The following is a 21,865-nucleotide window of genomic DNA, read 5'->3' on the forward strand; positions in this document are numbered from 1 at the left end:
CGTGCCCTTCTTGAAGAAAAATGGCTCCAAGGCAATCACCACAAGCATCACATTGGACCTCAAATGGTTTTGAGAGATCCGGTAGTGTAAGCACAAGTTGAGAGATAAGCTTTTCTTTGAGCTTTTCGAAAGCATTGTTCTCCTTAGCAGACCATGTATACCTAACGCTTTTCTTTGTTAGGTCATGTAATGGTCTTGCAATTTGTGAGAACTTTTCTATGAAGTGTCTATAGTATGCACACATACCTATAAAGCTTCTTAGTTCATGAAGATTCTTTGGTTTAGGCCATCCTTTTATTACCTGTAACTTGGATGGATCCATTTGGATGCCATCTTGAGAGATAATGTGACCTAAATACTGAATCTCTTGAAAGAAAAATTCACTTTTCTTTCAATTAACATAAAGTTTATTCTCTCTCAAAACTTGAAATATTACCTGGAGGTGTTGCTTGTGTTTGTCTAATGAATTAGAGTAGATGATAATATCATCAAAGAACACTCCAATGAAGGTTCGATGAGGCCTGAACAGCTTCTCCATCAAGCGGTTGAATGTGGCTGGTGCATTGGTCAAGCCAAAAGGCATGACAATGTATTCGTAAAGACCAAATGTGGTGCGAAATGCGATCTTTACAATGTCTTGATCAACTATCCTTATTTGATGATAGCCACTTTTTAGGTCAATCCTACTGAATTAGGTTGATCCTTGTAGCTTATCAAATAGGTCTTCTACCCGTGGAACGGGAAACCTATTCTTGATAGTGATCCTATTTAGTGCTCTATAGTCGACACACATACGATATGTGCCGTCTTTCTTTTGCACTAATAGCACAGGTGAGGAAAATGGAGATGAGCTAGGCCTAACCATGCCCTTCTCAACTAACTCATGCACTTGCCGCATAATCTCCTCTTGTTGAGCTTGAGAAACTCTATAAGGAGGTTTGTTAGGCGGTGAGCTTCCTGGAAGAAGTTCAATTGCATGGTCATCATTACCTCGTTTAAGAGGTAGCTCACAAGGGATGTCGTCAATAAAAACATCTTGAAACCCCTTGAGAAAATTGGATAACTCTAATTCCTTTTGGTTGCTTTTATTTTCTTTTGCTAAAGCATTAGGTTCTTTTTGAGAATCTTTAACAAAAATCATGTACACGGAAATAGAGCTCTTTATTGAATTGTTGAAAGCTGGTGTATGTATAATGGGGATAGTGTTATCCATTTTCTTAGCATCTATATACATGTCTTTTTCCCTGAACTTAAAGGAGATTCTCCTTTCAGGAAATTTAACATTGGCAGCCAGGCGGTCAAACCATGGTGCCCCTAGGATTACATCCTCATGCTTGAGAGGAGAGATAAAGAAGTCCTCTTTGTCCACATAGCTTTGAACATGAAGCCTCAATTTCCCGATTAAGGGAGTGATTGAAGCTTCTTGCTCCTTGAAAGCAATGTCTGCGGGTAGGATATCTCCCATCTCGTAGGCTTGTATGCCTAGCTTGGTGGCCAACTCTATAGATATAAAATTGTGAGTAGAACTAGGGTCAAAGAGAATAAAAGCATCACGTTCTCTTACCTTTCCCCAAGCATGGCATAGAGGAGATCCTTTGTGGTGAGTTTGGTGAGTCTCCTCCTCTTGGATTTCAACCAAGGAAGCTCTAGGAGGATCTTGGCGGTTGTTCTTTTGGGGACAAGTTCAGAACGCATGCCCTTGTTCGCCGCACTTGAAACACCAGTTATCCTTGCAATAACGCTCAAGCTCTTCAGGAGAGAGTTTTTTTTTACCTTTGTAAACTCCCTTCTCTTTAGCTTTGTTGGAGTTGCCCTTAGGAGACTTTTGGACATTGTCCTTCCCCTTAGGCTCGTTGGAACCCTTGTTTTCCGTGGGCTTATTATTTCTTTTAGCCTCCGTTTGGAAATTGATTCGAGAGGCCACCATAGTATGGTGTATTACCGCCGATATGGTACGTGGCCTTTGGGAGTTGACATACTCCGCCATTTCTTCGGTTAAGCCCACACAAAATTGTTGCTTTTACTCTCCAAATTCCAAATTTTTGAAGACAATGGCTTTGAGTTGTAGGTCCCAAAACTTGTCTACATATTTGTGGATGGATTCATAGGGAGAGAGCTTTAATCTTCGCCATTCGGTGAGTACTTTGTCTTTGGCATTGGTGGCCAAAAACTGCTTCATAATAGAAGCTCTTAAAGGTTTCCATGTTCGTGGAGCTTCACCGTTGGCTCGTAGGCTAGACCACCATTGCCTGGCGGACTTTTGAAAGTGAATAGCTACATGGCGTAGCTTAGAGGACTCCGTGAAGCCCTCATCTCCAAATGCCACATCAAATTGCTGGATAAAGGCCAAGACTTTGTCCGTAGCACCAAAGGTGCCATCATAGGTAAGGAAAGAGATGCTCTTCCCTCCCTCTTTGAATTTCTTCAGCTTGGACGACCTCTTCCATGCGGCATAGGATTTCCTATGGCCTCTTCTTTTTGATGGTTCAAAGGTTGCACCATCAATTTCTTTAGAAGGTGAAGAATTTGAAGAAGGTGGAGAAGAGGGTGACCTCTTTCTCGCCTTTTTCTTGTCTTGATCTTCGGCATCTTCACCATCACTTTCATAAGAGGAAGAGGATGAAGAAGAGGGTGTCCTCTTTCTCGCCTTTTTCTTCTCTTGCTTTTTATCATCCCTCTTTGAATTATGGTGTGGAGAAGAGTGCGATGGTCTTCTCCGCTTTGGTGGTGATGAAGAGCGTTTAGCCCGCCGTCTTCGTGGAGCCATCTCCACCGAGGTGGCGGAAGACTCACTTCTTTCTCGTTCCTTTGGTGGAGGCTCTTGAGTTCTCCTTTGGGAAGGAGATGCATCATCAAGAAGTAAATTCTTGAGCCCTTCGTATGGATTCTCTTTTTCTTCCCGAATCGGAGAGAGACCTCTTTTGGAAGTCTCACAAGAAGGCTTCCTAGGTGTTCTCTCGTCATGGTGGTGAGCTTGGAGAATCCCGTGAGCACGGAGCTGCCATTGCACTTCACTTTGAAGAGATGGATTGCCCATGGCTTGTTGAAGCCTAGAAACAAGATAGTTAACAAGCATCGGAGCATCATTAGTAGCTTGGTCATTAGCAAAATCAAAGTTATCAACATTAATTTCACTCTCTTTACTATTGTCAGCCATTCTAACAACTTTTAGGTGTAAACTTTTTAGGTGTACTTTGGAACTTCAAGCCCTAGTTACTACTCCTCTTTACCCCTTTAGAAAAAGCACTCAAGCTACTGTGCCCGTGGCTCGAATACCATTAATTGCAAGGAATAGAAGAGAGGGTCTTTCAACACCAAAACAGCAACGGCTTTTGTCAAGCTTCTAATAGCTCAATAGTGGTTAAGCCGTAGGCAAGCCCTGTAGGACTCCACTATTAAGACCATAGCTCTCGACGGTGATGCCCCGTTAACTGCACGAAGGTAGGCGCACTGCAAGGCTGAAAAATCCCTATTCTACTTACTCACAGGCAATTAATAATACCAACCATTTATAGCTAGCTTGAGGACCTCCCTTCTTGAGCAAGAAAAGAGAAACCTTGTGCTCTGATACCAATGTAACATTTAATGGCCTAAGAACTTGTGTGTAGCGGAAATTAGCATGAACATAGTGGGCATTTCATTAGAACAGATTCCTAATGAGAATTACAAGAGTGCTTGGGTGGAGAGAGCAACAAAAAGCATAACACGTAGTTAGATAGCATGAACAATACTTTCAAAAGAGAGAGAAATTAAGCTATTGACAACAGTTAAGGACCGGATTTGCATGGAGCCGGTCCCCCCTCCAAAAGGCTTTGTATTATGGTTTCTCCCATCAAGAGAGACATTGTACAATACAATTCTTTGTGTTCCTTCAAGACTAGCTAGTGCAATGAAGATGAAAGCTTCATGCACTAAGGAAAACACTTAGCAAACACAACATCAATTATCCCCGGTCTCAGACCCAAGACCTCACACACCTTCGAAGATGGTGAGAGCTAGCAGGGTATGAGAGTAGATTGAGAGGAAGAAGGAGTATCTTACGAGAAAGATGTACATATCCTCACATAATCACTCATATTAGCATAGCTTAGCTTATTAATTAGCATGGTAGAGGAGATGAGCATGTATTGAAGCTTGGCTCTTGGTTGGATTTGAATCACAAAGCCAAGAGTTGTTGGTGTAGGCCTCCCTTCTCACAAGCTTGGAGTAGGTGGTAAGCTTTCCATTAAAGCTTGAGAAGGAGAGAGAGTCTTCTTTTCTTCACACATGAGATTGTGTGAGTGTGTGTGTCATAATGCCTTGCAAAAATCAGCCCCCTCTCTCTCTTGGGCGAGCCCTCTTGCTATTTGCTCTTGCTCTACCCTCATTGGACCTCCCAAGGTCAAGCCAATGACTATTAAGCAGCATAAGTGATAGCCTTCTGACGTGTGTCCCCCTTTGCCCTTTTGTGAGAGCTTTAGGTAATTTAATAATTCAACTAAACTCTCATTGGACCCCTTTGCCTCCTGGCCAATAGAAATCAGGAAAGCCATTGGGTTGCTGAATGCTCATTGGACCCCTTGGGAGACTGTCCAATAGTCTTCTAAAGGAATTAATTCTCATTGGTTCTTTTATTAAGTGTTTTTAAATTAATTAAACTAGATTTACTCTAGCCTAATTCTCATTGGTCCACCTCCAAGGCCATCCAATAGGAATTGGGTACACCTTGTGGGCATCTAGGCTATGGAGCTGACATGTGTACCTCATTCCCTTTGTGTTTGTGTGTGTGTGTGTGTGTGTGTGTGTGTGTGTGTGTGTGAATTTCTCTCTCATCCCCTACTCCCAAGGCTCGCCCCCTCCTATGTAGGGATTCCAAAGACTTTTTTTGTACACACACAAAGCATCCAATTCCCCTTATGGTTGACCTTTGGACACAACCTTTGACTTTTGGAAGTCTTAATGGCATGAACCTTAGGGTCTTTTTAGCCCATTGTTGCACATGGCTCTTTTGCAGATGGCCCCCCCTTTGGATCCCTATTTTCCCTCCTTTGGATCCCTACCGTGGCCGGTCTGCTAGCTTAACCAATATTCTAGCTTTTTCTCCCCTGGCACTTCCCCATATTAAATGATCAGTTTAACATGAGAAAATCATTTAGGAGAATTAGATATTGATTATTATGACATGGTAGCTCAACAGTCAACTACAATTCATCAACTGCTCCAAAAATTACAAAGAATAATAGGGATCCACGTGGTTGCAGTCAAGCTATTGTCTAAACGTGTGTGTGTGTGTGTGTGTGTGTGTGAGAGAGAGAGAGAGAGAGAGAGAGAGGGAGAGAGGTCTCTTGCGATCGATAGCCAGGAGTCAGATGCCCATGCCACCCTAAGGAACAACTTCATGAACAAAATGTGATGCCGCGAGAGAGAGAGAGAGAGAGAGAGAGAGAGAGAGAGAGAGAGAGAGAGAGAGAGAGAGAGAATGAATCCATCAAATGAGCAACTCCTCCTCTGAGACAATCTATGAGGGTTGCCTGCTATTGTATCTTGATCACAACAAAGAGGTAGAGATGCAAGCAATAAAAAAAGAGTAGCAAAAATATTAAGGCAAATTGCATTCCCAATGTTTATACCAATGTCAAAGCCAAAGATGAAACTTTAAATATATGGAGGAGATGGATATAGAGACCGACATAAATAAAAAGAGAGAGAGAGAGAGAGGGTATTATATATAATGGTGCCCATGTGGTGCACATCAGTTATACATATCATAGTGTCCTCGTGAGTGTATCCTAAGGTCCTCCTTCCTTATCATGCTGATTTTACCACTATTAGTTATGTAGTAAAAGTGTTGCATAAGTCAATATTGTCTACTGTAATGGAGAATCGATTATACAATTTGTAATAATACATAGAAAGTTATCTTTTTAAACATTCCGGAAACTTGAAGGATTCTGTTAGAGGTAAAGTCATGCTTGACTTCTTTGCCAGAGCAATGCGCTGGTCACATACTAGTATTCAATTATGCATGGAGACTTAGGAAAAGGAGATGAGCTATTGATAGAAGTCACAAAGCTCTAGTATGTCTCCCCAAAGAGGGGATCACTCCGGAAATTTGCATGTAAAGGACTATCACTATTAGAAAATTAAGTAGTCGCACTTGTAGGACACCTTTCACAAAAACAGTCAAAACTTTCACAACAATGGTTAGAATCATGCAACCCAGGACCTAAATGAAAGCTCTCTTTAAGCTCTATGCAATTGTGGTATCTTTTCTATGTTTAAATGAGTTCTCATATTTAATGCAATAACATTTATCTTGACAGGCATGCTCTCAAGAGAAGATTGCATAGAAGAAGAACCCAAGACTAATAGTCTTCGGTCCTTTCCGCTTCTTTTAGACGGAATCCACATAGATTCCGTGCACAACCCCAAAGGAAAACAACCAAAAGCAGCCATCGTCATCAACGCCACACCTGGCTCACTTTGGTGCCCTATCATTGTCTCCCTTCCTCTGCGTCTCTCTCGGTTGCACAGATGCGAGCAACCTTGTGTAGTCGCTCCCAATCCTTGCATCCCCATTAGCTTGCAGAAAGAAAATTGATTCGCCAATTTTCCTCATCTACTCAGGATATGTGTCCTACCTGCTTGCGAGACAGAGAGCAAGGCCCTGCCTACACATTCCCTTTTCAGCCCTCGCCTTCTGCCCTTCTTACCTGCGCTCCTCACTTTATGTTCTCCTCATGATCACAACTTTGTTGTCAAGCTTTCAGATTTCCCTCACAACACTATCGGAGCTTGCGAACGCAGAGCAGTACCTGAGGGGCTCACACTCGTCAACCTACCAGGTCCTGCTTGCTCCATAGCTCTCTGAGAGAGAGAGAGAGAGAGAGAGAGAGAGAGACCTTGGTGATCAAGATCTCGTCCTTTTCTCGGATGGAAATCTGTAGAGCACATCAACACTAACCCTTTGACACCTGCTTTCCTTCCCTCTCCTCGCCTCCAACAGCTGCCTTTCCTTCGGTGCGAGCTTATTCTCTCTCTCTCTCTCTCTCTCTCTCTCTCTCTCCCCTTTTCTCCTTCACGTCCCCTAGCCCCCCTTTCCTTCTATTGAACCAGATTGAAGAATCAAGAAATGAAGCAAGACACGGGATGAAGTGGTGCAGTTGATGCAGGACAAGAAGAGTGAGGTAGAAGAGAGCCATAGAAATTTGCACCGGCTGCCGACCCAAATACTCCTCTAATGCGTGAAAAATCACAAAATCATCCCTCAAATTTACCAGAATTCACCAAGATTCCCAAACTTAGACAGCCGGCATGTCCCTCTCTCTCTTCCCCCCCCCCCTCCTCTCTCTCTCTCCACGTGGCATCCCCCTCTCTTTTTCTGGCAAAGCCACAAGCCAAGGGATCTTTGTTGATTCCCCTTAACGAGACACTTTGGCAAACCTACTGGCAAGGTTGCAAACTGTCTTTTTTTGTATTATCACAAAAGGATGTAGCATTTGCATGAGGGGAGATATAAAAGAGGCTAAAATATGTCTCTCTAATTTTGCAAGTAGGTCACGTTAGGGAGAATCTACGAAGATCCCTTCTAGCATGGGAAAAGGAAAGCAAAAGCATAGGGTTGGCTTTGTGTTCTAATGACTAATTCCCTTTTGAGGGGAGGTCACACATGGGTGGGTTTGGGGGGGGGGGGAGAGAGAGAGAGAGAGAGTGGTGATGGTGTGTTAAGCCAACAACATGGAGACACAGGAATATTTTTTTCGTTAATCCTTGAAATACCCCTGAAATTTCAAAAATTCCCAAAATACTCTTGTATCTATTTTGGTTTGGTTCTTCAAGATCTCCTGATCTTTATTCCTTTTTAACAATCTTTTTGGGTGCTTAGCATGTAATTCATCACAAATTGCCTCGCAAAAAAAAAAAGGCAATTATGTCTAAAAATAATGAAACAATTCATCTCCAAAGCCTGCATAATCAACTCAAATTCTGGTTTTAGCATCTTGTATGATATACAATCAGTCTTCTTATGGAAAGCTGCAGAATTTTTTATTTTTGAACAAATTCACTCTCACAACCAACGGTATTTGGGGGGCTCTTTTGGTAATAATCTCTTTTATTTTTATATTGAATTAGAGTGCGAGCACAAAGATTTTTGTGTTGCTGGAAGTAGGAGGACACGTAGAGAGAGGCATGAAGAGAAATACCGCGTCGGTTGTTGGTGAGTCAGCTCTTGTGTGGGCCCTGGCTGTAGGTTCGAGGACGTAGAGGGAGTGTGTGTGTGTGTGTGTGTGTGAAGGAGTTGCGACTCGCGGTAGGGCAGAACTGCCATCGCTGCTTTGCCATGAATTTGAACGAGGAGGCAAAAATCAAGCAGCGCCTGTCTCACATATCCATTTCCTCTTTGGCTCATTTGTCTCTCTCACCATTTGATGATGTGTAGTATGGCCTTTATCGGCCTGGCACCCAAGCTTTCCACTAAATCTGCAGTTTGACTACGCTCACCTCCATAACAGGGCCATGAGAACTTGCTGAGCACGGGGTTGCTCTCAAGTGGAGGAGGGATGAGGAAGAGGTTCTCTCTCTCTCTCTCTCTCTCTCTCTCTCGACCTGCACACCTTTTCTTGAATATGTCGCCCCAATTTTGGAAGCAGGTCTAATACGAGGGTATCTCATGAGATGCTCTCTTGGGAGAAGGAAAGGGCAAGGCAGATCATAGATGTGAAAAGGTTGTGGAGGAGAGAGGAAGGTCGGTGATTTGAGGGAATATTCTTGGTGATGCACAGATCAAGGGAGGCGTAGGCTTGTTGTCTGGCGTAGGTTTGTAGGGTGGTCTCTCTCTCTCTCTCTCTCTCTCTCTCTCTCTCTCTCTCTCTAGGGCACGCTTGTTTGCACGGCTGATGGAGCTGATGGCGTCACGAATGGGCCAGCTGACGCCTGCGTGCAAGTGATGAAGGGGGAGAATAGTAGGGCTACGAAAAATTCCACAGTTGCATCCTGCATCGCTTACCTGTTCTTGCGCACTTAGGTTGTAGACGACGAGGAAGAATGTGGAAACTGGGGGTCGTGCTTGTTGTTGCACGCGGCAATGCATAGTACCATGATGCTATTGCAGATCATGGTCCTTGGAAGGTGCTTGGCTACTGTAAGCGCGGGCAAGGGAGGCAGCTGATGATTAGAGAGAAACAAATAAAATGCAGGCAAGGATCGTAGAGGGAATCAAGTGCAGACCTTCGAAGGAAAAAAGAGGGGAACTCCCACGTGGAGGAGAGAACGGCAGGTAGATTTTTTTGATGTGTAGAGCCAAGACGCACAAAGGCAAGGGGGGCCCGAGCTGCTGTCCCAACCTATCTCTCTCTCGCTCTTTCCTCTGTAGGGCAGGCTCGGGGTGGAGCTCTCTCTCTCTCTCTCTCTCTCTCTCTCTCTCTCTCTCCCCCCCCCCCCCCCCCCCCCCCCCGAGGGTAGGCTCAGGGTGGAGTGCACCATCTATCCACTGCTCCTGCGTCGGGACATCGGGACATCGCCGTGATGTGGTGAAGGTCGGAAGCCGTCACAATACCGAAGAAACCCATATAATTCACAAGAAGATTTAGAAAGATTCCAAGCCATCCCCACATCTTTCTTTAGCTTTCCCAATGCTTTCTTGGTGATGCTTCTGAAGAGAGGGTCTTTGAACATGTGTGTCCCTGTAAGCAGAAGCTTTTTCTCCCCTCTCGGGGATTGCCCTCCCCCTTTATCTTTCTTGAATTGTAAGTGTAATGGTATGTGATCGGAGAGGCTTTTTGTTGAGATTACCTTCATCTCTAGCGTCGATGAGATCTAGTCGGCTTGATGAGAGCAGTAGCATCTGTCCAGCTTGGAGGCAGTGCGAACATACTAAAGGCTTGTGTAGGTGAATCCGGGCATGTTGTTCCATGGGCCCACTTCCCACAAGTCAATCATAGTCCACTTCTCATATAAGCTCAGCCATTTGGACTTTTCTGAGCCAGCCAGTATACTGACAGAGCCTGTTCTGTCCTTGCTTTTCTTGACCATATTGAAATCTCCAACCATCAACCACTCCCCTTCGATCGGAGTATCCCTGAGCTGCATCCATAATTTAGCTCTATCCGGTGCGTTGCAAGGGCCATAAACATTTACTATGGTGATAGGTTGATTGTCCCATTTGATTCTAACCCCAAGGACTCGTCCAGAGGGGTGGTTTAGCACTATCTTTGGCTCCAAATCTATGTCAGCAATGAACAAGACACCACTGAAACCATCACTTCCTTCCCCGTAAAAGATAAGTTTTTTTCCTACAGCCTGAAATTCTTAAATGGTGCCCGTGTGGTGCACATTAGTTATACATATCATAATGGCCTTGTGAGTGTATCCTATGGTCCTCCTTCCTTACCATGTTGATTTTACCACTATTAGTTATGTAGTAAAAGTGTTCCATAAGTCAATATTGTCTACTATAATGGAGAATCGATGATACAATTCGTGTTGCATATAAAAAATACAGAGAAAGTTTTTTTTTAAAAAAATCATTTCGGAAACTTGAAGGATTCTATTAAAAGTGAAGTCATGCTTGACTTCTTTGCCAGAGCAACGCGTGGGTGACATACTAGTATTCTAGGGAAAGGCAGATGTGAAAAGGTTGTGGGATGGTTGGGCCATGACACTAAGTGACACATACCATTAAAGAGGGGGGTTGAGGGGATCGACGGCCCGAAAGTGGGCGCGGGAAACCCGAGGCGGATTAAACTTGGACGCGCAAAAATTCGAGGCAAGTCAACGCGAAAAAATGAACTGGACGTCGACTCGATTTGAACCCACGGCCTCGTCGCCCAAATTGAGACGCATAGGTTAACCATACCACTCGCACGCACATGCTGTTATCATGGCCCATTTTTATTGGGTTTTATTATTAAAACATAAGCGCTGCCCGGGTTTAGTTTTTAAGTATACATCTACGGTTGCGATCTCCTTGATTTCTGTGCGCGCACTTCTCTGCCCTCGATCCCCTTTAACCCCCCCCCCCCCCCCCCCCCCCCCCCCGTTTATATATGACACGGGGTCCAACTCGTGGGATCGACGACAGGGCGCGTTCACGATAGGGGCGTGCGATTTGAGCCGCTAGATCTCGGCAACAGGGGGGGGGGGGGGGGGGGGGGGGGAGGATTTATGTACGTCTGTAGTCGCATTATCTGCAGTGATGCGCGATAGGTGGGATGGATAGAGCTGCGGCGTGTGGTGGGGGAGGTCCTGGGTTCAAGGCGCGACGGCCGGATGGGAACCCTAATTTTTTGTCCACCTGGAGATTTAATCGACGATGGATCTCGCCTCTGCCGTCAATCCCTCGAGTTGGCCCCGTGTACTTTATGGACGAGGCGCCCCCCCCCCCCCCTCTTTAATGTTTAATGTTATGTGTTATTTAGTCCTGAGGATAGCTGGAGGAGAGAGGGAGGTCTGTGATTGGAGGGAATATTCTTGGTGATGCGCAGATCAGGGGAGGCGTAGGCGGTCTCTCTCTCTCTCTCTCTCTCTCTCTCTCTCTCTCTCTCTCTCTCTCTCTCTCTCTCTCTCTCTCTCTCTCTCTCTCTCTCTCTCTCTCTCTCTCTCTCTCTCTCTCTCTCTCTCTCGCGGGCGCGCTAGTTTGCACGGCTGATGGTATGACGAATGGGCCAGGTGACGCCTGCGTGCAAGTGATGAAGGGGGAGAATAGTAGGGCTACGAAAAATTTCCATCGCTTCCCTATTCTTTGCGCACTTAGGTTGTAGATGATGAGGAAGAAGGTTGAAGCTGGCGACCGTGCTTGCGGCAATGCATAGTACCATGATGCTATTGCAGATCATGGGGTAGGGAATGGTCCTGTGGTGACCATTCCCTGTAATGCTTGTGACCCCTTGGCGACCGGCGGAGGCCGGGATCCATGGGGGAGCAAGCAATGCAGGGAATGGTCACCACAGGACCATTCCGGGCCGTCAAGGTCGGGGGGAGGAGGGCCAATCATTGGGAAGGCAGCTAGGCAATCATTGGTCGAGCACAACTCATTGCGGAATTCAGAAACCAGTACTGTGCGAGGGTGTGCGAGGGCTACTGCAGGGGGATATTTGGAACACTGATTTTGCAGCAGCAGAGGCCTTTCCAGCTGGTGAGTTGGTGCGTGTTGATTGGAGACTCACGCATGCATTCCACCTGCTGACTTGCCATCACCTGATTCGATGATTGCGCCTTACATTCCCAGTGCTGACGTGGTGGTCATCTGTCGCGTGCAAGCTATTATTCCGGCTCAGAACTGACAGTAGATGTACGGCGCAGATCTACTGCCCTCCGACCCCCGACCTTGACGGTCCTTAGAACGTGCTCGGCTACTATAAGCGCGGGCAAGGGAGGCAGCTACTGCTGACCTTCAAAGGAAAAAAGAGGGGAACTCGCACGTGGAGGAGAGAACGGGAGGTAGATTTTTTCGATGTGTAGAGCCAAGACACACAAAGGCAAGGGGGCCCCGAGCTGCAGTCCCAACCTATCTCTCTCTCGCTCTTTCCTTTGTAGGGCAGGCTCGGGGTGGCAGGCTCGGGGTGGATCTCTCTCTCTCTCTCCAGGGTAGGCTCAGGGTAAGGTGGAGTGCACCGTCTATCCACTGCTCATGCGCCGGGACATTGCCGTGATGTGGTGAAGGCCGGAACCGGAAGCCGTCACAAAACTGAAGAAAACCCATATAATTCACAAGAAGATTTAGAAATTTTCTCATGTAGGAAAACGGAGTCTCTCTCAGTGTTTTTCATACAATGCATAACATCATGAGCTTCTGCTCGAGAGGTACCGGATACCTAGCTAGGTACGATTGGGGGCAGGGGACCACCGGCTCTCCCATCGGGCTGGTGGTCCCTTGCCTACCTAGGTATGTGGCGCCTCCCTCACATAAGCTCATGATGTTGAGGTAAGTCACAATGTGGGAAATATTGTGAGAATTTGTTCAAAACTTCTTGTGATATAAGGGGGGCGAGGAGGAAAAAGGGGGGGTGGGGGGGTCATCCATTCCAACCCTCAATATTATGTTCTCTCTCTCTCTCTCTCTCTCTCTCTCTCTCTCTCTCTCTCTACATATATGTGATTGCCTTAGTGTCTTGATTAAATGATGGTTTAAACATTGAGTAACTAATAAATTATTTTGATTATTTTTTAGCATTAGTGAAACTCTATTTTCCAAATTTCTTCAAATTGTATGTAGAGAGTGCAAAGTCGTTTTACTTTCCAATGTCATGAGGCTGTTCATCTCCTATACCATCACCTTTCACGAAGTTTTTCATTTTAGATGTTTTAAAAGGTTCATATGTTTTGTAGAGATCTAGCCAGCCCTTTGAAGAGAATTTGATCTTCACTCAATGGTGTAAGACGTGGATTGAGCTATATACTCTTGATGATGCCCTAGCTCGGCGTGATCTGAGTAGGGTTAGTATTGTACATTTTTTGTTTAATTCAATTCTCTACTCACCTATTGGTGAGTTCTGCATTAAAAGAAAAGGATCTTCACTCAAAAGGGTTTAGAATTCCAATCGAGATGCATAGCTACTCAAGTTTGATCAAACTGATGCCAATGGAAACAATTTGACTATTCCAAACAAGAAAAAAAAAAGGCACTCAGATCCACAAAAAGTAAAGCTCGTTTGTTGACACAATAGACAAGACTTTTGTACCTCTATTCTTCTCTTTTGATATAGGAAAATGCTCCCATAAAAGATAAATAGGAGGATATAGTTGCACAATGATTGGGTTGTTGGAGCATGGATACCTGCAGAGGTCCAAAAGCTAAGCAAAGTTATCTTGACTATCTTTAAATACAATCATGTGCACACTACATATCTAACAATTCAAAACCAAAATGCTAACCAAAACTCAAGATTGTCTTTAGACGATGAGTTATAATAGCAAGCCTTGTGCTTCCAATGAGAAGGTTGTGACCTTATGTGTCAATGATTCTCTAAGATGCTTTTGTGGAAAGATGCATTCTAGTTGGGTTGGTATTGTGTCAACTAGGTCATCTACAATGGAAACCTAAAGAAGCAATGGGAGTTGCGATGAGCTAGTCTTAAGCGTAGGGTGAAGTAGTGTCGAAAGGGTTCTTCTGTTAGTTGTGTGATTTTTGAATTCTTGTGAGTGTGCTGTCGCTCCTATCCTTGGGAGGGTGTGTGTGTGTGGGGGATTGTGAATTGCATTAGAGGTTGAGAATCTGCTCATGAATCGTGGCATGCTTAAGTTGGCATGTGCTTGCAAATGGCAATCCAACATCAATTACAGGCAAATGGTCACAAATTTCGATCTATCATCGGTAGTATCAACTTGAGCTTTCTCGAGGTATTGTATACCTTGTGCTTGAGCTGGTAGATGCAAACGTTTGGAGAGTGACCACCACCACCACCACCACCACCACCACCACTCGTGAACCTTCGTTAAGCTTTTCACGAATCACAATCCTTCATGAGATTTGCGTGTGATATTTTGTTTGCCTTTAGCTAAGGTCTCTCCTTTTTTCTTTTGTTGAGGCTTTTCAAGGTATCCTTGAGTTGAGACCCTAAGGATGGAGATGCCAAGAAAAATGTCCTTTGCGGATGTTGTTGTAGCAAGGACAACAATGTTGCAATGGCCCACCAAGGGTAGTGTCCCGTAGAACTCTAAGAGCAAGATGGGCCAATGTTAATGACAACACCGCTTACCAAGCCCTCTTTTAATGAGGTAGTTCACGGCGACAAGAGTATGGCTAGCAAGGGAGGATTCAAGGAGTATGCAACATGGAAGGTGATCTACAAGCAAATCTAGGTGCTTGGAGCTGCAGAAGTGCATAGCCCAACTAGAAGTTAGTGATAAAAAGTTTGAGCTATCAAAAGGAGGGTTCGTGTACAACAAGAGAGATTTTGGAGAAATTGGGAGTGCATAGGCTACCATGGATCATTCAATCAGAGAGAAAGCATTCCAAATCCTTAAGAAAACCTGGTAGAGGTACAAAATGCGTATAAATGTCGGTCCCCTAGCGTAAGTTAGCACTGATGGCCAGCTCTTCATTGATCTTCGGCTTTATGGGTAGGGTGCCTTCCAAAGCTCAGCTCATCAATTGGTTGTCAGGCCTTGCTATCCTTAATCATGGAGGCTTGATGGAATATATTCAATATCTAACAGACTATTCTCTCACAGTACAAAAGTAGAGTTTTTCTTGCAAGGAGGCCCATGGAAGGAGGCTTAAGTGCATGACAAAATTCTAGGTCCAAGCTTGATATTTTTGAAGCTAGTGGGCTACATCAGAGAGAGACCAAGAAAGTGAAGTAAAGCAGCATTCCCACTAGAATGGAGAGAGACCTTTAGATACTTCCGGTGCTCCCTCCTACACTTGTACCTTGGCTCTCTAAACTAGGAGGAGGATCCTTGAACTCCTACACGAGGGAAGTTGCCAGGAAGGTGAATAACAAAGGGATCTCCAAGCTGGTACATTTCTAGGACGATTGTAACTTCTACATAAAAAATGTGGACCAACTAGTGATGCAACATAATTTGAATCAAAATGAAAGACCATTGATCACTAGAGTCTCAGAAGTTCAGAGCAATAGTCCAATGCCTACCACGCCAAGACCAAGCTCGATTAGAAATCTTGGCATTGGCCTAAAGGAAAAAAATTTGCCTAAAGAGTATAAACAATGTTTGGGAGGTAAAATGGTCAAGATTAATAAAAATATTCGCTTGGAAGGTGTTGTGGGAGGCTATCTCAACTAGGAATAAGGTTCTTGCTAGAGGGATTGGCACAAATACAAGCTCTAAGTGCAAATTAGCTTCTGAGGATCCCCTACATCTGTTTAAGGACTGCCCTTCCTCACAAGATTCTGCCGTCAAGATATGCAAATGGTCACAAAAGACATGGAAGGTACTTTTCTTTAGGAATGACCTAGTATTGGAGGAAGAACATTCCAAATTGGTGTGCACACAAATTACCAGATACTCTATTTGAAGTAGATTTGAAAAGCTTAGAACCTTTGGATCTTTGAGAGAAACTTTGTGGGAGCTAAGTTCACTGATATTGTGTGTGAAAGCATTGAGCTTATTTATTTAGTAAGATCAAGAGTAGGGTCAACTACACAAACCAAAGAATGGAAACATGCACTAAGTTGCATCGGCTGCTAAGGACAAGTACAATTGTGGAGACCGTTTTTTTAAAAGCCATATTGGCGAGTGCATCGAGGTACGTGAGCAAGTTGACTTAATTGCAAGTAGGAGATATACAATGATATCATTTATGTTTTAATTTTTACTATTGAATCCAGCTAGCTAGCTATTAGGTGTCTGTTTTGTGAATTCATCCCTTGACTTTATATCTATTTTGTCATGTTGATTTTCAATGAAAATGGCAGTGGCAACGAAGTGACTAAAATGCATTGCCAGCAGGTCTGTTACCTTGTTTTTGCATGAAATTTTAACGTCGCAGGAACAATCCCCAGAGAGAGAGAGAGAGAGAGAGAGAGAGAGAGAGAGAGAGAGAGTGTTACCGAGGAAGGCGAGACGAGAGGAGGCGACCCCAGTGGCGGTGATGAGGAGAGAGAGCACCTGCCCCAACGCTAGCGCGCCCACACCCGGCCTCCACCTCTGCGTGCTCCCCGCCATAGCCCCCACTACCCCAGCTTCGCCATCCTTCTCCATTATGACCCACGAGAGAGAGAGAGAGAGAGAGAGAGAGAGAGAGAGGGAGAGAGGACGCTCTAACAGAGGTTTGAGTTCACAATAGAGAAAGAAGAGCTGAAGCTGATAATGTCGTCATTTTTTTTTTGATGTATTCTGACATACTCGAGACCTCTCCTAAGATCTCTCCAGGACGGTGTCTATACATACATTCAAGCGCACACTCACAAATATGAACATACATATATATGGACACAAACATACACCCGTATTTATTTATAGATGCATGCATGCGCGCACATGCATACACATACATGTGTGTGTGTGTGTGGGTGGGGGGAGAGAGAGAATGAGGAAGAATGGACACAAACATACCCGCACCCGCACCCGCGCGTGTGTGTGTGTGTGTGTGGGGGGGGGGGAGAGAGAGAACGAGGGAAATTTTTATTAATGTCCCAGAAACAATCCCAAAAGACCTCAAAGATTAGTCTTTGTAGCCTCAAGATATGGTCCATCAAGGTACCTATCGTGCTTGAGGATTTCTGCACATTCCTTTCCGGATTAATATAATTCGCCCACTCACAATTGTGAGTATAGCAAAGAAAAAGATCAGTCTTGAACTCAAGACCTGCTATTCAAGAGGGAATCTACAATCTACATGTACATAGATAGAAAAACAATCTGTAACCTATGTCAACATAAGTATATACATATGCAAAGTATCTTGGCCACAATGTACTAGAAGGAGGAGCACTCTTTTAGTGGCCACCTAACATATCAACTTGCTTTAACTTGCAATCTCTTTTTTTTATTCCAAACCTTTGTTGTGCCTTTGCGTCTTGAATCACCCCAACACCTCACATGTTGTAAGTTACTTTTTCATGTTTCACTAAAGAAAAGTGTTAAGAGTTGTGGATGGTGGGATTGAAAGTGGGTGCTTTCTCTGTGTGTGAGCTTTTGAGTGGCCTTGTGCCTTCTTGTGTCTATAACTCTCCGCCTCTTGCACAATTGCACGATTGCGGAGCGTTCCCCGCCCCCCCCCCTTCCACACATATCAATGTAACTCCATCCCTTGCTTTGAGAGCCACTACACACCATTGTTTAAATATATGCACTTGATAGATACTCAAACATAGTGGCTTGGAATATTCAGCTTCAATTATTGCCTTTACATCAAGAAAGGATATCTTGTTACCAAACCCTTTAGAGTTGGAAGTTGTATATGAAGGCTGAAACTTTATAAGATGTAAAGTAGAACTAATCATTAAACATAGACTGTGGAAACTTGTGCTTTTGATCTCCAAAAGCACCTGTCAAGCTCAATTCTAAATGAGCCAAGGGTGATTAAGTAGGTTAAAAATCTTGTGCTCAATTTGTTTTATTTTATTTTATTTTTGCCAAACTCACAATTGTGAGTGGTGTATATTATATTAGCATAATATCAAAAACATTACATGAAGTCCATACTCAACTCGAGCCATGGAGCCCATAAAACACAAATATTGTCGCAACAGTCCATGGGTTTTTTACAAGGAAGCCCCTAACTTGCATTGAACAACACAACTAACTAATAAACGGTCCTAAAGCTCTTGTGCTAAAAAAACATTTTCTAATCAAACACTATATAAGCGAGGGAAATGTACTTAATCTTATACCCACTAAAGTTACCTGTTAGTAGTTATCAAGAATTTGGGCATTCCCATGTTGTACTTGCTGCGTTTTGCCTATGGTGCGATTGCTTTGAAACTAGCACTTTACTTGTTTTGGGGTATTTTGCCCATTTTTTTACAGGCAAAAATGTTAGCTGGCCTTCAAAAAATAGACTAAAATACCATAGCCATTATATTCTATAAATTGAACGGCAAGGGTGCCCCTAACAAATCAACCATGCCTCTTAGTATAGACTTGCATGTTGCTATATTTTTTGCATGCCAATGGCAAACACCTTAGTGTTTGGTTGGTTTTTCTTACCTTTGAAGATAATGCAATGATGGTTGTAAGTGTATATATTCAAATCATTGTTTTTTCTTTGATGCTAAATCCTGAGATTGAAAAAATAAAGACGATTCTCTTTGCTTTTGAAGTGTGCACTCATTTATTGAACCGCGTCTCTCTATCTCTTTCTCTTTCTTTGTCTCTCCCACACTCACATTCACACAAACATCCTTAACAATAATCTTTATTTTTTGCTTGAGGGGTACATTATTTAAACCTGTTAATGTATAACATGAATTTGAAAGGAGGGATTTTAAAATAAAAAAATTTTAAGCAATTTACCAAAGTACATTAAAATAAAAGATTTTTATATTTAATTTTGAAAATAAAATAAAATTAAAAAATCATTTTATTCATTCAAACATATTAAAAGATAGATTTTTTTAAATACCCCACAATAGCACGCTATATAAGGGGTACTAAATAGTAAGGGGGGAAACAACCCCCCCCCCCCCCCCTTCCCAAAAAAAAACCCTTTTTTTTTTTTTTTTTGGCATACCATCCTGAGTTCTTTAACACTTGTTATACTTGTGTTTTTACAATTAAGAGAAATAAAATTGATAACATACTAAGATAGGCCTCTCATGAGCCACAATATAATGGTGAGAAAGAGGATGAAATGTGTTTTTCTTTTTTTTGTAAAGTAATACTCACACCCTGTAAGTGATGATATTAAAAACCAAAAAAAGAACATACATAGCCTTGCTCATACAAAGCCAGGGCATCTAAAACTCACTTATAAGTCCATAAATGGAAACCAGGAAACCAATACAACATTTCAAATTTACAACCACCTAACCAATTAACAATCTACAAGACAAACCCTACGGGTGCCACTAAGGTTGAGAAGTTTGCCACCCTATCGCAACCTTTCCCACAATTGGCAACAAATGCAACCATACATTATAACACAAGTACAGACCATAAAACAAACAATAAGGCCAAAAGTGCTCGGTCTGTATGATGCCATTAGAAGAGCCACCTCTGCCACAAGCAAAAACTCCCACCAACCGAAACAAAGAAGCAATTGTAAACATTCGAGTCGATGGCCACTCAGTAGCACCACCAACTCCCTCTCGAAACCCACAAAACTGTGAGTGACCTACCAAGGAGTACCTATTGTAGGAACACCAACCACCAAGTTGCCCTCTAGCCAGAAATGAGTAGCATCGAACCAAGGACTTCCAAGAAAACTTGGCACCAATGGATCCCGACAAGTAGGACGGGTGGGGTGTCCTCCATCACTACTCCAAAAATGTGAAGTCCAACATGGTGTAGTAGAAGTACAGAAGGCAGGTAGCTGGGACCCCCACCCAAGGCCAAACCTTGCCCAACATGCACGATGACAACCTCTACATTGCAGCTGAGCACCACCCCCGAGCAAGCACATCCCTGTGCAACCTTCCTCCTTCAAGCCACAAGAAGTTTTGGACAAATTCTCACAATAATTCCCACATTGTGACTTACCTCAACATCAATATCTTCTATGAGGGAGGCACTGCATACCTAGCTAGGCACGATTGGGGGCAAGGGATCGCCGGCCCCAGTCCCCTGACCCCAATCGTACCTAGCTAGGTATGCGATGCCTCTCGAGCAGAATCTCATGATGTTATGTATTGTATGAAAAACACTAAAAAAGACTCCGTTTTCCTACATGAGAAAATGTTTAAATCGTCTTGTGAGCCTCCCTGCTCATGAGGCAAGGAGCATACCGATCTTCCTGCGTTATGAGCGGTCTAGAAACTTTTTGTTTTGACCACCTATACAAAAACTAATCTACATGCAATAAAACTACTCATATTTTCGACAAAGGGGGTCGTATTCATAGAAAAATATTGATGATTATGGCACTGTCATTTGAAGTTTGATGCTTCCTTCAAGAAGAGAAACACATGCATTTAATAAGTCAGCCAATGAGACTGTTTGGTTTATTTTTTGATTAAGGCTCCACTTCAATCATCCTAGATTTAATTTTTTAATTTTTTAATTTTTTCGGGACGGTTCCCATATGCGAGTGTGTGTGTGTGTGTGTGTGTGTGTGTGTGTGTGTGAGAGAGAGAGAGAGAGAGAGAGAGAGAGAGAGGGGGGGGGGGGGCGGGGGGGGGGGATGCATCTCTCCCTACCTGTGAGGCCATTATCCTAGATTTTGGTTAAGGGCTCCATTTTAGTTATCCTAGATTTTTCTCACACAAAGAATGTACCAAAAGCCTTTGGACTACTTAGCCTTTCTTCTCTTAAATTTGACAAGCGTTGCAAACATAGCAATTTCATAAGTTACTAGCTGAATTAAACCCAAACTAGAGCCTGCCTCTTGTTAGGGTAAACCTTCCAAAAATGACCAAAGAAATGCAAGGAATTGAGAATTTCATAGACGAAGCCTTCCATACATGGCAAACACAAATACATACAAGCTCTGAAGGAGTACCAGCGGAAGTGTGACGTGAGAGAGAGTGCGAGAAGAAGAGCACGACGATATGGTGAACTCGCTCTACTGTAATGTGTAGAGCATAGTGAGTTCTTATTAGGTTTTTACAAAAGAATATGTGTACATACCTGGTGGCCCTCCCACTTACCTGGGCGACCACATTGGGCTTTATACCCCACCAACCTCCCACTTAAAGTCCAATGTGGTACTTTAAGTGTGAGAGAAGCTACTATACAAGTTAATATACAAGAGATGTAGAGAAGTGATGTACTACCCTACACCTAACTGCTTGCGAAAATGCGCAAAGCTCTCTAAGGGAAGTCCTTTTGTAAGTAGATCAGCAGGATTTTCTATGGTGTGAACTTTGACAAGCTGAAGTTGCTTATCCTCGAGCATTTCCTTGATGAAATGATACTTCACATCCACATGCTTTGTCTTTGAGTGATAAACTGGATTGCGAGCCAATTGTATAGCACTTTGACTATCACAATATAACACATGCATCTCTTCTTTGATTCCCAAATCTGTTACTAGTCGATTAAGCCAAATTGATTCTTTGCATGCCTCTGATGCTGCAACATATTCGGCCTCTGTAGTAGACTGAGTAACACAATCTTGTAATCTAGAACGCCATGATACTGCTCCACCAGCCAATGTAAAGACATACCCTGAAGTAGACCTTCGGTTGTCTAAGTCACCTGCATAATCTGAGTCTGTAAAACCCTTTACACTTAGCTCCTGACTCCCATAGCATATACGCATACTCTTTGTAGCTTTCAGGTATCTCAATATTCCTTTCACTGCCTCCCAATGTTTCTTGCCTGG

General features: G+C 43.5%; 1 protein-coding gene across 5 annotated transcripts in view; it reads right to left on the reverse strand.

Annotated features, from left to right (window-relative positions):
• The window catches only part of LOC147457804 (uncharacterized), a 38,410-nt gene extending 20,732 nt beyond the window's left edge, over positions 1-17,678 (reverse strand). For all 5 annotated transcript variants that reach the window (XR_015188150.1, XR_015188149.1, XR_015188148.1 and 2 more), the window contains exons 1-2: positions 16,491-17,678; positions 13,659-13,753 (exon numbers count right to left, since the gene is read on the reverse strand). Coding sequence is in view for 1 of the 5 variants with exons in the window: in XM_086512593.1 (XP_086368719.1) it covers positions 13,659-13,753; positions 16,491-16,641 (246 nt within the window). In the remaining 4 variants the exon portion in view is untranslated. The remainder of the gene's footprint in view (positions 1-13,658; positions 13,754-16,490) is intronic.
• Between the last annotated feature and the right edge of the window lie 4,187 nt (positions 17,679-21,865).

The sequence above is a fragment of the Adiantum capillus-veneris genome, chromosome 5 (assembly GCF_014529385.1).
Source record: "Adiantum capillus-veneris isolate H3 chromosome 5, ASM1452938v2, whole genome shotgun sequence".
NCBI lineage: Eukaryota > Viridiplantae > Streptophyta > Polypodiopsida > Polypodiales > Pteridaceae > Adiantum > Adiantum capillus-veneris.